Below are 15,541 nucleotides of genomic sequence, written 5' to 3'. Positions count from 1 at the left end.
TGGGCCGAAGGCTACAGATTGTTTTTGAGTTCTGAAATACTGCCAAATTATTTTTCAAGGTTTACACTAACTTATGATGCTACTACTTGCAATGTCGGAGAGTACTGTTTTCATTGCATCCACCAGACTAAAAGATTAAAATATATCTTAAAAACTGTACCTTATTATAACTTTAATTTGTATTTGTCATGCATAACACGTTTACTTTAGTGAAACTAAAAATATAAAACGGTCTATTTACTTCTACAATTTCACAGTTACTTAAAAGATAACTTCAATTAAAAATCTTTCCTTGCTCTTTTCTCAAAGAAGTCAGAATATAGATAAGTTATCAAAAATGTCTACCTGTGCAGTGGAAGGGACTTGATCTTGGGTTTTTCAGAAGCTGAGGAGAGTGTTTTAATCTGAGGCTTAGCTGTTGGTGATGTTTCCAAATCTCGGCTAAGCTCGGCTTCAGTTTTCTTAATGAATTCATCATATGACTAAGTTTAGAAAAATCAAAGGAGTCACTAGGCAGAATTTTTAAAAACTATTTAAAATTATAAAATAATAAAATTTATGGTAAAATATCCAAACAGTAAAGAATATATAAAATATAAAAATCGCCCTCCCTGCCCCCAGTACCATTCCCCAGAGCTCTATCAACAGTTACTTGTATGTCCTTCTCAAATAGTCTATATATAAGGAAGATATATAATTATAATCCTAATATTAATTAAGAAATGACAGTTTCAATCTATAGAAGTTCAACACTTATGAAGCAATAATTCATGTCCTGCCACATTAAAAATATTTCTTTAACTGACTATATTATTATTCTCTAAGGAATATAATATTAATTTCATAGTATTTTTAAGAAGTTTAGCCATTCTGCTTTGAGTTTCAATGGCAATAAACATCTTAAGGGATAATAAAAACTTAGGGATACAAATCGTGAAGAGGAAAGGGTGCAGTTAGGATTATGATAGTTCAGAACCAAAAAAAATGTTTCCTGGTTATTATCCATTCTGTAAACTAAATTTCACTAATTCATGATTATAACTTGTATGAAATAGAAGGGGAGCCCTCCATCTATTATATCTCACCTTAGTTTTCTGGGTTAAAATCCCTACTTTTACAACTTTCACTATTTGAGACTAGAGCTGTTTTGTTCAACACTATATATTCAGTATATTCATAATGTTTGGCCCAAAGTAGGCTGTCAATAAAAATTTACAGAATGAATGAATGGATGGATGCATGCTTGTCAACTGCTATATATTTCTAAATCTGAGCTAAAATCCCTACTTTTATAACTCTCATCATCCATGTTATCTTCATTTGAATTCTCAATGTTTTCATAAAGTAACTCCTCTTGTTAAACATACAATACAACTAGATGATCTACCTAGTTAGGTATGTATAAGGACTATGGCTACTCAGATCTGAAAGCTTTAATTATATGAGTGTAGTCCATTTATTTAATCTGTGATCAAATAAATTCCGATAGATTTTTTATATGAACAGCTATATATATTTCTCTATCATACACTGTAACTTAAAAACTTAAATACAGAATTTTTTTGTCTCTATTTAAGCCATTTAACAAAATGTTGAATGAGAAGGATCCTATAGCACTTCTCTAGAGATCTTTCTGTCTGATATAGCTGTTAATAAACATTCTTGAGGAATGTTACTCACTCTAATAGTACTTTATTTCCAATACTACTCTACTTTAACGGCTCCTCATTACTTGACCTAAGAGTCCAAACTCATCAGTCTAATTTCTAAGGTCCTGAATATATTATTTATTTTTAAATTTTGTTTCCTACTACTTTCCAACATAAACTCCCCAGTATGGTCACTGTAAATCACTTTTTCTACTTCTAAGCATCTGCACAAGTTACAATCCTTGTTCTGTGTCTCTGTTGTGTACCTGTATAAATGTTTATTTTCTCCAGATCTGTTAACAGGCCTATTTCCTGTGTGGAAGACAATATAATGGTAAAGGCACAGAATTTGGAATTAGAGCTAAATTAAAATCCTAGTGCTACTACTTATGAACTATGTATCCTCGGGTAAATCATTAATCTCACTGAAACTCAGTTTCCTTATCTGTAAGACAGGGATAATAATAGCCACACCTTGTTGCTGTGAGGATTAAATGAAAAATATGTGCAATTAGCTGAGTTCCTGGCACATAAACAGGCATCTGAATATCTGATGATTAACAAATCTAGGAGGAACATGTGTTTGGTGTTAAACAACAAGGACCAATAGGTGGAAATTTTGGCTAAATACAATTAAAAGCTTTCTAACACTTAGAGCACCTAAATTAGAGTCTAACAATAAAACCAACTGCCTTGAAAATTTGAAATTTCCTGTTACTGGAAGTGTTCACATAGAAGCTAAATAATCTTCTCTGGTGATGACAATTGAAAGAAGGGATTCTTGTGATGAGAAGGAGATTCAGACCAATTCCATGATGAACAAGGCATTTTAGGAACACTAGGCTGGCAGAATGTGCGTAAGAGAGAGGAAGCCAGAGGCAGGGACATCAAAGAGACTTTGTAGACCATAGAGGCAACAGGTCATAAGGATCCCAACCAACTTGATGGCAGTAGAAATAGAAACAGACAAGCAAGGAACTCTTTTATAAAAGAAGAATCAATGGAAACTGGTGACTGAATGGATAGGAGAAAACAGAATAAGGAAGATTTCAAAATCTGGTTTCTAGCCTGGTACAGAATCAGGAAGGCTGCTAGAATTTGAGAGAAAAGTCAAAGTTATAATTTAGGGGTCATCCAAATAGTACAGAGTTGTACTAATAAGCTGTGCAGCATGAAACAACAACAACAAAAAGGAAAGAAAAAAACAAAGCAAAACAATTCCAACAACTAGAATTATTGATTTATCTAATGATTCTTTGATTAAAAGGGCATGGATACCAATCTTTCATAGGCCTAATCTTTCTTATTTAGGAAAATGTTTTTATTTTAATACTTATTATTTTAATATTTAATGTTTTAAGCAAGAATTTGCTTACATACCCTCAGATTTTCAAAGTTGGGATAAAGTGTGGTACCAAACTAATATTAAAAAATCCTAATCCATTACTTTATTAACAACATTAAAACATTTTAGGCTTCACATATACATTAGCCTTGATGTTAAACCCCTTTCTTTCTATGTCTAACCTCTAACTGTTTAATCAGACTGGCTTCTTGGGCTTTCAGTCTTTCCTTTTGCCTTTTTTTCTGTTCCTTCTTTAACTGGTCCACAACTGACTTCCTTTTCCGCAGTTCATCCTTCAGAGCTCTGATCCTACCTTCAATGTCACTCTGGTCAGATGTAGTTTCTGAAAGAGATACAAGACCTTTTACTTAGTTTTAACTTAAGAATAAGGTTAACTCAATAACTACTAATAACAATCTAGGGCTGGCTTGGGAGAGTGCGTGCTGATAACACCAAGGCCATGGGTTCGGATCCCTATATCAGGATGGCTTGGTTAGCTCACTTGTGAGAGCGTGGTGCTGACAACACCACACAAGTCAAGGGTTAAGATCCCCTTACCAGTCATCTTTAAAAAAAATTAAATAAATAAATAATTTAAAATTAAGAAATTTGAGCTTCTAAAAATATTTATTAGTGAAATGCATTCCTCTTCCTATAATTCCCTCTGTATATTTTTTCTTGGTTCCACCTATTTGTTTTTTTTTTTTTTTTCTTTTCCTGTGGCTGGCTGGTACAGGGATTGAACCCTGGACCTTGGTGTTATCAGCAACATGCTCTAACCAATTGAGCTAACCAACCAGCTCCTCCTATTTATTTTCAATTTCTATTGTACTACTTGAATTGTAAATAAATCTTGAGGTACACTGTCATGGCAAGACATGTAGCTGAAGTTGAAAAATGTTTAGGTTAGTGAAATTTGGATATAACTGTGTATTCTTTAGCCTGTTAAGATTTATGTGCTTCCAAAACTTAAGATGCTACTTTGATAAGATTTTGAAGAAGTCCAGTACACTCCCACACACTTAGTTTCAACTTTGCCCGAAATTGATTATTTTAAATTAATATTTTAAAAATGTATATGCTACCAGTGGTTTTTTAATAAAAATCAGGGAATTATTCCTGGTGACAAAATAATTATATTTAACTGCCCTTCCCCTTAATTATTAATATGAGAGGTCTTCAAAAAGTTCATGGAAAGATTCATATTATCTTTTAATCCCATTTTTCCATGAACTTTTTGAAGTACCCTTGTAGACAGTTTAATAGTTTTTAAGTAATATTAAAATCAAACTGGAATTTTATCATTTCACATTGATTGTGAATAATTAGCTACATCTTTTTTTTTGGGGGGGGGGCTGGTACAGGGATTGAACCCTGGACTTTGGTGTTATCAGCACCATGCTCTAACCAACTGAGCTAACCAGCCAGCCCTTAGTATCTTAATACCACATAAAAAAAAAAGAGAGAAATTATAAAGAAATATACTCTGCTGTAACCTCTATTTGAAAGCTCTTAAAATATTTAAAATAACTGAAATGAAGATAGTTAAATCTAATTTTCTCCCCAACAGTTCATACACACATGAGATGTCCAGTCACAGCAACATCATGAAAAAGACATTTCATTATATAAGCGACATACACATGCTATGAAAACAAAGAGGTATCATTTAAAGATACTGCTTACTTCACTACACATGGAAATTACATAGTATAAAATGAGTTTCTCACACCTCCTCCTGAACTACACAATAGTGTCACTTTCATGCACTAATGCTGAGTGAGACATTTAGCAGCCTTACAACAGAAATACTATTATATACAAATTTGAAGACTCAGATGTGCACATTACATCATAAAACCAGGTTTTTAACAGGTACTTCAAATTAAATTGCAGAAGAACTAGTTATGGAATTTATTTAAATGCAGAAAGATTATAATCTTTTTTTGTAGTGTGATCCAAATATCTGGATTAGAAAATATGAAATTTGAGTTCCTGTCACTTCTATGATGCTTACTTAAGGTATACTGAGAAAATTATACTTGTCTTATACCAGTACCAGTATTGGCACCATACAGAGGACTTTGCAAGGGCAAAGCTCACTATTTATTGATCAACACTCTTGTAAAACAAAGTAATTACAAAGGCCATTTTTCAACTCTGGATCTACTACTTGGGTATTTGACCCTGACCAATTTCTAAAGCTAGTGAGAAGATTAAATAAGATAATGGCACAGTGCCTGGAATGTTAGTTATAAAAGCTCAAAAAAAGTATCCATAAATGAACAGATAAAGAATATGCAGTATATATACACAATGAAATACTACTCAGCCTTTAAAAAGAAGGAAATCCTGTTATTTGAGACAACATGGATAAACCTGGAGGGCCAATTATGTTGAGTGAAATAAGCCAGGCAAAGAAAGACAAATACCGCATGATCTCACTTCTGTGTGTAATCTAAAAAAAGGTGAACTCATAGAAGTGAAGAGTGGAATGGCGGTTACCAGGGGCTAGGGGTGGGGGAGGAGAGGAGTTGGGGAAATGTTTACAGGATACAAAATTTCAGCTAGATAGGAGGAATAAATTCAAGCGATCTACGAGGGTATCGTATTGTACAACATGGTGACTATAGTTAATAACAATGTACTGTATTCTTGAAAAATGCTAAGAAAGTAGGGCCAGCCCGGTGGCGCACTGCTACAGTGCGCCACTTGGGAGTGCGGTGGCGCTCCCACCGAGGGTTCGGATCCCACATACAGACCGGTTCCCGCTCACTGGCTGAGCGAGGTGTGGGAGCAACACCAAGGGTTGCGATCCCGTTGCCGGTCCCGGTCCGGTATGGGCGTGACACTGAGGGTTGCGATCCATTGCCGGACACGAAAAAAAGACAAAAAGGAAAAAAAAAATGCTAAGAAAGTAGATTTTAAGTGTCCTCACCACAAACAGTGATAAGTAGGTGAGGTAACCCATGTTAATTAGCTTGATTGAGCCATTCTACAATGTATACATTTTTCAAAACATCATGTTGTATGTGAGCAATAAATATACACAATTTTTATTTGTCAATTACAAAATAAAATAATGTTTTAAAATAATTTTTAAATGGTGGTAGTAAAAACACAAAATAAATATTTTTATGTAGCCATATTTTAGGTAGTGTATTTTTTGGCTTAAAACCAAAAAAAAAAAAAAAAAAAAGCAGTGATGAGGTGAGAGCAAGTATCTTCCTTATGCTTTCTTTTAATTTCTGAAGAAAATAATCAATTTGTTTCAGGGTTAAAAAGTTCTGAACCCTTAGTGATGGCTTCATACTAATACAATTGATGATTCTAGTACAATGATTGGAGTAAGACTGCAGCCTAAGCTAAAAATTATAATCTCTCTAAAATAAAGTATAAACTCATAATTTTGGATCTTCTAAAACTGTGTATTCTTTAGCCTGTTAAGATTTATGTGCTTCCAAACTTGAGAGGCTACTCTGGTAAGATTTTGTAGAAGTCCAGTACACTCCCACACACTTAGTTTCGACTATGCCCCAAACTGATTATTTTAAATTAATATTTTAAAGATGTGTATGCTACCAGTGATTTTTTAATAAAAAAATCTTTACCATCTATGGTTGTGAAGATTTAATAGCTGTTGATGAAAAACTTGGAGTTTTTAGATGAAAGACATTGGAAAATGTTTATATTTTTAAGTACAGTCGACCCTTGAACAACATAGGTTTGAACTGCGTGGGTCCACTTATGCACAGATTATTTTAAATAAATACTATAAATGCATTTTTCCTTCCTATGATTTTCTTAACAACATTTTCTTTTCTCTAGCTTACTTTACTGTAAGAAAACAGTATATAATGCATATACAAAATATGTGTTAATCAACTGTTTATGTTATTGTAAGACTTCTGGTCAACAATAAGCAATTAGAAGTTAAGTCAAAAGTTATACTTTTGTTTGAGTCAAAAGTTATATTCAGATTTTTGACTATATGGGGCTCAGTGCCTCTAATTCCCTACATTGTTCAAGGGTCAACTGTACTAGAGAAACCAAAGGTGAAAAAATTAAAGGCAATTGGAGGCTAAATAAAAGCCTACAAGAGTAAATGGGGATACACTATAAATCTGCCTACATGTAGCATTACCACATGGTATTTATCATCAGTAATACCTGAGAATCTCTGAAAAAAAAATTTTCACCCAGCAACTCTTTAGATGAATATATTGTTTTTATGGAATTTTCTCCTACATGGTTTTTTGGGAGGTGAGGGAGATGGGAAGTGGGAGGCAAATGATACTTTATTTTCTTGGAATATATCAAGACAAAACCACCTGATGAACAGAATAACTTGATTGAAAATACTAAGTTTCTGATTATTTGACACATTCTGATTGTATTAACTTGGTTGATAACGAACTACCCATCACTTAAGGTAACCTCACTACATTAAAATTTACCACTTCCACAAGTACTACATATAATGATGTCATCATGAATAGGCAGACTGCATTTACAGTTCAGAAATCTCAGAGCTATTTTTTTTTCCTTTTTGTCTTTTTTACTGACTGGTAACGGGATCGCAACCCTCAGTGTCGCGCCGATACCGGGGACCTGCAACGGGATCGCAACCCTCGGTGTTGCGCCCGCACTGCGCTCAGCCAGTGAGCGGGAACCGGTCTCCACATGGGATCCGAACCCTCAGCGGGAGCGCCGCTGCGCTCCCAAGTGGCGCACCGGGCCGGCCCTCAGAGCTATTTTTTTAAAAACTATTTATTCTTACTTGAACAACTTTTACCAACAAAACATATCTTAAAATATTATCATTAATCCTTGGCATGTAACTCAAGCAAGGATGGTTAAAACATTATTCCATTGCTACGGATGGAAAAACATAGTCCAGTATGGGAAAGAAACTTGAAAGTTACAAGTAACAGGTCCAAGATAAGAACCCATGTTTCCAAGTATCAAGTTTATGTCTACTGACATGTCACTTCACTAACAGTAACTTTTCACGAGAATACACAGCAAATCTATAAAAATACTAATAACTTCCCACAGAATAAATATGAAAGACAATAGTCTTTGACTGTCTTGACCCAATAATTCTAAGAATCTATTACCTATTGAAGTATTCCCCAAGAATTTAAAAATCTTATATATACTCACATCATATGCGTATATAAAGATGTTCATTACAGCATTATTTGCAATTGTGAAAAATTTGAGAATGACCATCGCTATGAAAACAGTTAAATAAATTATAGTACATCTACCCTTTGAAATATTATCCAGTTACTCAAAGAATAAAGATCTATGAATATGCATGTGAAAAATTATCATGATTTACTTTGTCTGAAACATGGAAAACAAAGGAGTATAGTACAGGATCAAAGACCAAAAAAAGAATAACACTTTTCACTTTTCCACATACACTTTCCTTGTCTATTTTCAAAAGGAAACTAAAAATGAATTCAAAAGGCAATATATTCAATATGCCTACTCAATATGTTGATGGAGTTTGGATGTGTTGTCTCCTCCAAAACTCATGTGGAAATTTGATCTCCAATGTGGTAGTGTTGGAAACTGATTGAGTCAGGGGGGCGGATCTCTCATGAATGGATTAATGCTCTCCCTGGGGGAGGGGGAATTAATGAGTGAGTTCTCGATCTATTAGTTCCCTCGAGAGCTCATTGCTTAAAAAGACCCTGGCACCTTCTCTCTCTCTCTTGCTTCGTGTCGCCATGTGATCTGCTTGTACCCACTGGCCGCCTCCCACTTTCCGCCATGAGTAGAAGCAGTCTGAGGCCCATGCCAGATGCAGCTGTCCCAGAATCGTAAGCCAAATAAACCTCTTTTCCTTATAAATTACCCAGTCTCAGGTATTTCTGTTATAGCAACACAAAACGGACTAAAACATATAGCAATATTCATTATGATATTAATCCTCCTTATAATCCTACATACATCGAGCATTGTCTGTCTAGACATGCTTCCCAAGGTCAACAAACTCCTTGAATCCTTTTGGAGTAGAGACTGTTCATTCTTTCATAATCTATATACTATAGAGATCTGTGGTAGAATGGAAGTTATGGGAAAATAGACAAGGCTCCCCACTGCCATTTGCAGTCTATTACTCTCTCTTCTTTTTCTCTTTTGAAACTTTTGCCATTCTGCTCTAACACCTTCTATCTCTGCTCATGGTTATCCTTAGTTCATTCAAGAAAGATTTAACAAATATCTAACACATGCAATGCAAAGTACCTGCTAGGTCTGGGTGCTACAATTATTAAAGAAATATAGACCCTCCTCTCCAGGAGTTTATACTCTAGTAGGGAAGACCTGCTGGGCAAAGTCTGGTTACAATTTGTGCTGTCTGGCATGACAAGTTGAAGTACAGAGTGCTATGGAAACACAGACAGTGCCCAACACATAGAAAAAAAATTCAAAGAGAGTTCTGGTCAAGATGGCTGAATAGACGGTTCCCAGCGTCACTCTCTCCCACAAATCAACCAATTTACGACTATAAAAATGTAACATCAGCCGAGCTGGGGCCACTGGAGCTCAGGGGAAGAGGAGGAGAGACTTATGCAGTTCATGAAGGCGGGAGAAAATACAATGAGAGAAAGAAAAAGCTGCTCTGAGTGTTTCGGACCACGGCTGCTTTAAGGCTCGAGCTGATGAGTGAGCACATGGAGCAGGAGCTGGCAGAAGCCACAGCTGTGCCCTTCAGATGGAATTACTTGGAGGCAGCAGGAGAGAAGAGGGCCTTGGTAGCCCCCAGGACAGCAAGATCACTAATAGGGTTCTTGGGGACCCACGCAGGAAGAGCCAGAACAACTGAATAAAGGGAGCCACTCAGAGGCTGGTGAGTCATTGCAAGGGACCAGTCTAGGGCCCATCCAATGGGAAGTGTTTGGAGCATGGGCGGTGGGGAGATGGGAACACCGGGAGAACACTGGGACACAGCAAAGACAGATGACCTGTGGTCAATCAGCACAGGACCACTCAGAGGAGAATGGTCAGGAACGCAGAATTGCATGGGGTGCAGTTTGATGAAAAAACTCAGGCCCAGATCAGAGATTCTACAGAACACAGATCCACCGGGTCTATGGAGAGCCGGAAGTTCAACCATTAAACCCTGAGCTGCACAAAAAGCCTTCCTTAGGGAAACAGCAGCAAAGCAGCAACTTAAACAACTACACGCTCAAGTACTGGTTCCCACAGGAAGTTTCCCCATGTTAGAAGCAAAGGACAAAAAATTAGTTCTGGCCCAGCCACACCACCAGTGCCTTGGGGCCTGCCTGGGAACTGGAGCCTTAGATCCAGGGACCGGACCGCACTCCCACTTCTAGGCAAACTGTGCCAGCGCCTTGGGGCCAGCCTGGGGACCCAAGGCACAGAGAAGGGGACTGGACCCCCCTCCCACAACCAGGCACACCTAGACAGCACCTTGGAGCCCGCCCGGGGACACAAGGCATGGAGAAGGGAACTGGACCTCTCTCCCACATCAGGCATACCAAGCCAGCGCCTTGTGGCCTGCCCAGTGACCTGAGGCATGGAGAAGGGGACCAGATCTCTCTCCCACAACCAGGTGCACTATGCCAGCACCTCAGGGCCCGCCCAGGGACCCGGGGCATGGAAAAGGGGGCTGGACCGCCCTCCCACAACCAGGCACACCACACCAGTGCCTCAGGGCCCACCCAGGGACCTGGGGCATGGAGAAGGGGACTGGACCCCCCCCTCCCCCAACCAGGCACACGGAGCCAGCTCCTTGGGTCTCGCCTGGTGACCTGAGGCATGGAGAGGGGACTGGACCCCCCCGCCCCCAACCAGGCACATGGAGCCAGTTCCTTGGGTCTCACCTGGTGACCCGAGGCATGGAGAAGAGGACTGGACACACCTCCCACAACCAGGCACATGGCACCAGTGCCTTGGGGCCTGTCCAGGGACCAGAGGCATGGAGAAAGGGATCAGACACACCCCACAACCAGGCATACTGCCAGTGCCAAGGAGCATACCAAAAACAGCACCTCCAAGTAGGTGGCCCACTGCAGCCTCTACAATAACCATAGCTGCTGCAAAAGCGACTAGACACCTCAACCACCACACAGATGGTCTGCCAACCACTGGAGTGCATTCACACAAGAAGAGTCACCAGCAGAGACAAAGAAAAGAAGAGGATGTGTCTTTCCACAAAGCCCATTTCAGAGTGACAGAAGAAGCATCTGCTCTGTGATAATATTGGTGGACCTGATCACATCTCTCAGCAGTGGAGAGATCATCTAGGCAACAAAGTAACAGAGTAACCATTATTCTTTCAGAAGGAGAGAAGAAATCTAGGGTAATTACAGGGGGTAGGGGGAGGGAATGGGGGAAGAGGAGAGATTGGACAAGGGGCATAAAGAATAATTACGATTTGTAACAATATATATGCTAGTAATATTGATTTGATCAACATGTCTCAATGTTCAACCCCCAAAATAAGTATAATCGATTTTGATTCAATAAATAAATTTGAAAAAATTAAATTTAGAATGACTAAAAAAAGAAAAAAAATTCAACAAATGTTTCATGTATTAATGGCTGTCCATTAACATATTAGAACAGCTTGTCATGTTTTGTGAAATCAGGGATATAATTATCAATGAAAAGCAAAGACGTATGCGATTTAATCTCAGCACGAAAAAAGCCTTTACAAATGCAACAAAGTATTACAGTGTACTAGCATATGGTTAGACAAAGCTTATTAAAGAGGAATTTAAATATAGTACAAAGAAAACACACTCCTCATTATTAGTCTTACCTGACTGTGTCATAGATAATGACTCATCTGACCAACTATAATAGCGTTGATGGGACCTGATTGGCAGACGACATCGTCCTCCAGTCCTATGACTTCCTTTGCTAGATTCCTGCTTTGACACAGATGTGCAGCTTTTGGCAGGTGACTATTCAAACAGAAAACCAAATGGGAACTGTTTTGTGATACAGTTGTAAAATTCCATTTAAAATTTGAGATACTAGCCAATTAAAGATAACATTTACAAAGAGTTTAAATACTCTATGACATAAAAAGTGAAAACATTCACAAATTATATAAAAGACCTCAATTTTTTCCATTTAAAATTTGAGATACTAGCCAATTAAAGATAACATTTACAAAGAGTTTAAATACTGTAAGACATAAAAAGTGAAAACATTCACAAATTATATAAAAGACCTCAATTTAAAAAAAAAAAAAACAGAAAAAAGTAATAAAAGCATGCTTTTAAAAAGGTTTATGATAAAATAGGATTGACTACTGTGTCAGTGATATTTATCCCCCTTATTCTTTTAATTTTAAGAATACTAAATATGTACTAATTTTATTGGAGGAAGGAAGGGAGGGAGAGAGAGAGGAAAGCAAGAAGAAATTAGAGCATAAGAAGACTGCCCACAAGAGATAATTACAAAAGAAAAAATTTCTACCCTGACATCAAATGGAAGTGAGAATGTGTGATATGATTCCTAGCTATAATCACTTCCTATCCCTGTGACTTTGGGCAAGTTTCCTATCTTGATAACGTTCAGAGTGGGGATTAGAAGAGTAAGCTACTTTAGGATTGTTGTAAGGACAAAATGAGATAATCCATGTAAGGCATTTAGCTACTACCTGGCACATGGAAAGTAAGCACTCAATAAATATTAACTTTTACTATAAAAAACACTCTGAGACACAGTAATTTTGATTTTCTTGATATATTTTCTTCTGAGAAAAAAACTAATTTTTCATATTCAATTTGTCTGTGGCTATCCTGAACCTCAATAATGCTAGATAGAATCTAACCAATTTATAGGAATTCATAAAATAATGAGATTGCATCAAAATGCACAGTTTGGTTGTAAATTCCTAGAAAGTACGAATTATGCTACAAGTAAATTATCTAAACAACAAGCCTGTTATTATCATAGAAAAAATAAGAAATCGATAACATGATAATTTAACTAGATGCCTTTTATAATCAAATAACTGCCTTCAAATATGTCCAAAAGTACATTGAAATATTTTCAACATAACTTGGAACAATAGGCTCTTCATTGCACAAAAAATGTTTTTCCTTCAAATCTTTTAGGTGCTGTAACACATATGAATCTGACTGATTTCTTCAATAGGGGAAATGCAGTTAATTCTTCACATCCACAATAAAATGAAGACTCTAACAAAGGATATTCCATTCTGAAATTAGGTGGATTTTTTTTTAAACTTAAAGAGGGTTTAACAATGTCTGTGTTCACTAAATATTTAATATTGTCATGCTAATTCCTCGATACAGTTTATAAAATCAAAATGTTTTTTAAAAGTTAAGTTTCTTATCTTGAGTTTTTAACAGTTTTTTCCTATGAAGTACAGAATTAAGGACAATGCTGGAAATGCTGAAATTCAATTAATGACCATTACTCTCATATAGAATAGTTGTTAACTAAGCTATAGGAAAGACACTCTGGTATGGTTTAAGATCATATTGTTTCTGCTGTATGACAAAACACAGATTTCAGAAAGAACTTGTGTTGTTTCCAGAAATTATCTTTATTAAAGACTTTAGAAATTCCTATCCTCTCAATATTAACAGACTAGACAGCATATAATTTTATAACTGCCACTAAAGAAATAACTCATATATATAAAAAATCTATAGGATTTATAAATCTACAGGAGTCAATGAAAAGCTTTATTTCTATTCAAACATTATATCTGGTATGTTACAAGTATGGATGACAGTCAATTCTCTCATCAACAGCAATAACGTATCTGTTAATAATATACCTTTTAGGCATTTTCTAGAGAACCTTTAAGATATAAATATACATTAACTTACATGTTTACTAGGAGAGGTAGAAGATTCTAGTTCCTGTGAAAAAACCATTTCTTCAGTAAGTATACTGTGATCTGGACTCCCTGGCTGCTCTTGCACTATAGACTGAGTTGGTATATACTCAACAGCGGGGCTGCCTAATTCTTCTGGAATAGAGCTTTCACTGTTTAGATGAGAGTAGGAAGGTACTGGGGATTCCTCTTCACTTGCTATTTCTAGAAAGAGGGTGAAAACAAGAAAAAATACATAATCTTGGTCAATGGAAAAATTAAATGGTTACATTTTACAGTTGCTTTTAGCATAATATCACTAGTTGTATTTAGATATAACTTATCATGTCACTTAACATTTACTATAAAGTTTCTTAGTCTAATTAAGAATTTTGGCTCATGCCAACCAAGAGAAGGCATCTACCACATATAATTGGCAATGATAGTGACTGACAATCTAAGAATTTGTAAGGATGAACAGCAATTATGACTCTCATATATTCCTTTAGGAACGGGAACTGGTCCAACCACCTTGGAAAATATGGAAACATGTAGATATTCTATGACCTAGCATTTCCACTCCTAGGTTTCTATCTGTGATGTTTGAATGTCCCCCACCAAGCTCATGTTGGAGCAAAATCCCCAATATGGTATTTGAAAGGTAGGGCCATTAAGAGGTGACTGGACCATGAGGGCTATGCTCTCATGAATGGATTAGTCCATTCGTGGATTAATGGGTTAACGGATGAATGGGTTATCATGGGAGTTGCACTAGCAACTTTATAAGGAGAGGAAGAAGCACCTTAAAACGTGGTCTCTCCCCCCTCACCATGTGATACCCTGCAGTGCCTGGGGATTCTGTACAGAGTCCCTTGTATAGAGTCCTCTGTACAGAGTTCCCACTAGGAAGAAGGCCTCACCAGATACGCCCTTCAACTTTGGACCTCCCAGCCTCCAAAACTGTAAGAAATAAAATACCACTTAAGATTTTTATGGTCTGTAAATTAATATCCTTCTGGACCTGAAATCTTAAAACAAATTTTATTTAACACAAGAAAAACATATACCCCAAATAATGTTTTACATTAATAAACAAAGGTGACATGGCATTTAAAAGTACTGCATTAAGAAATTTTAAAAGCAAATTTTTATATTGTGCATGTGTAACATAACTGGAATGGTTGAATTAAAGAATTCTAAAAACCATCAAGGATATTCATCTATTAGAAGACAATGTGGGGGTGGGCCGGCCCGTGGCTCACTCGGTAGAGTGCAGTGCTGATAACACCAAGGCCACGGGTTCGGATCCTATATAGGGATGGCCGGTTTGCTCACTGGCTGAGCGTGGTGCTGACAACACCAAGCCAAGGGTTGAGATCCCCTTACCGGTCATCTTTTTAAAAAAAAAAAAAAAAAAAAGAAGAAGACAATGTGGGTAAAATTGAAAATGGTCTTAAAAATGTTTTAATTTTTAGCTAGTAGGAAATAGAACCCTTTACATCTCTGCTTTATACTCAAAGATTTTTTTTGTTTGTTTAATGACAGTAACATACACATTTAAAAAATTCAAAAAACATAAAAACTGTGAAGAAGAAAATTAAAGTCACCTGTACTACTATCTCCAGAGAGATAACCACCAAAGATTCTCCAACAAGATGTCTCTGTGGAAGACTTCATTTTTTGCCTTTTCCCTTATTTAAAAAA

The 15,541-nt window shown here is 36.7% G+C and overlaps 1 protein-coding gene and 1 non-coding gene across 2 annotated transcripts in view; both read right to left on the bottom strand.

The window, feature by feature from the left end:
* CEP350 (centrosomal protein 350kDa) overlaps positions 1 to 15,541 on the bottom strand; it is a 133,975-nt gene that overhangs the window by 27,073 nt on the left and 91,361 nt on the right. The window contains exons 28-31 of the mRNA XM_008572941.1: positions 13,851 to 14,062; positions 11,798 to 11,942; positions 3,177 to 3,337; positions 346 to 482 (exon numbers count right to left, since the gene is read on the bottom strand). Of these exons, the coding sequence (XP_008571163.1) occupies positions 346 to 482; positions 3,177 to 3,337; positions 11,798 to 11,942; positions 13,851 to 14,062 (655 nt within the window). The remainder of the gene's footprint in view (positions 1 to 345; positions 483 to 3,176; positions 3,338 to 11,797; positions 11,943 to 13,850; positions 14,063 to 15,541) is intronic.
* On the bottom strand, positions 4,347 to 4,420 carry TRNAI-GAU. The gene has a single exon. It is a non-coding gene; the product is annotated as a tRNA-Ile (tRNA).

Source organism: Galeopterus variegatus, unplaced genomic scaffold (assembly GCF_000696425.1).
Source record: "Galeopterus variegatus unplaced genomic scaffold, G_variegatus-3.0.2 Scaffold850, whole genome shotgun sequence".
In the NCBI taxonomy this organism is placed as follows: Eukaryota; Metazoa; Chordata; class Mammalia; order Dermoptera; family Cynocephalidae; genus Galeopterus; species Galeopterus variegatus.
The sequence above is the reverse complement of the archived record's forward strand: the minus strand, read 5'-3'. Positions and strand labels throughout refer to the sequence as shown.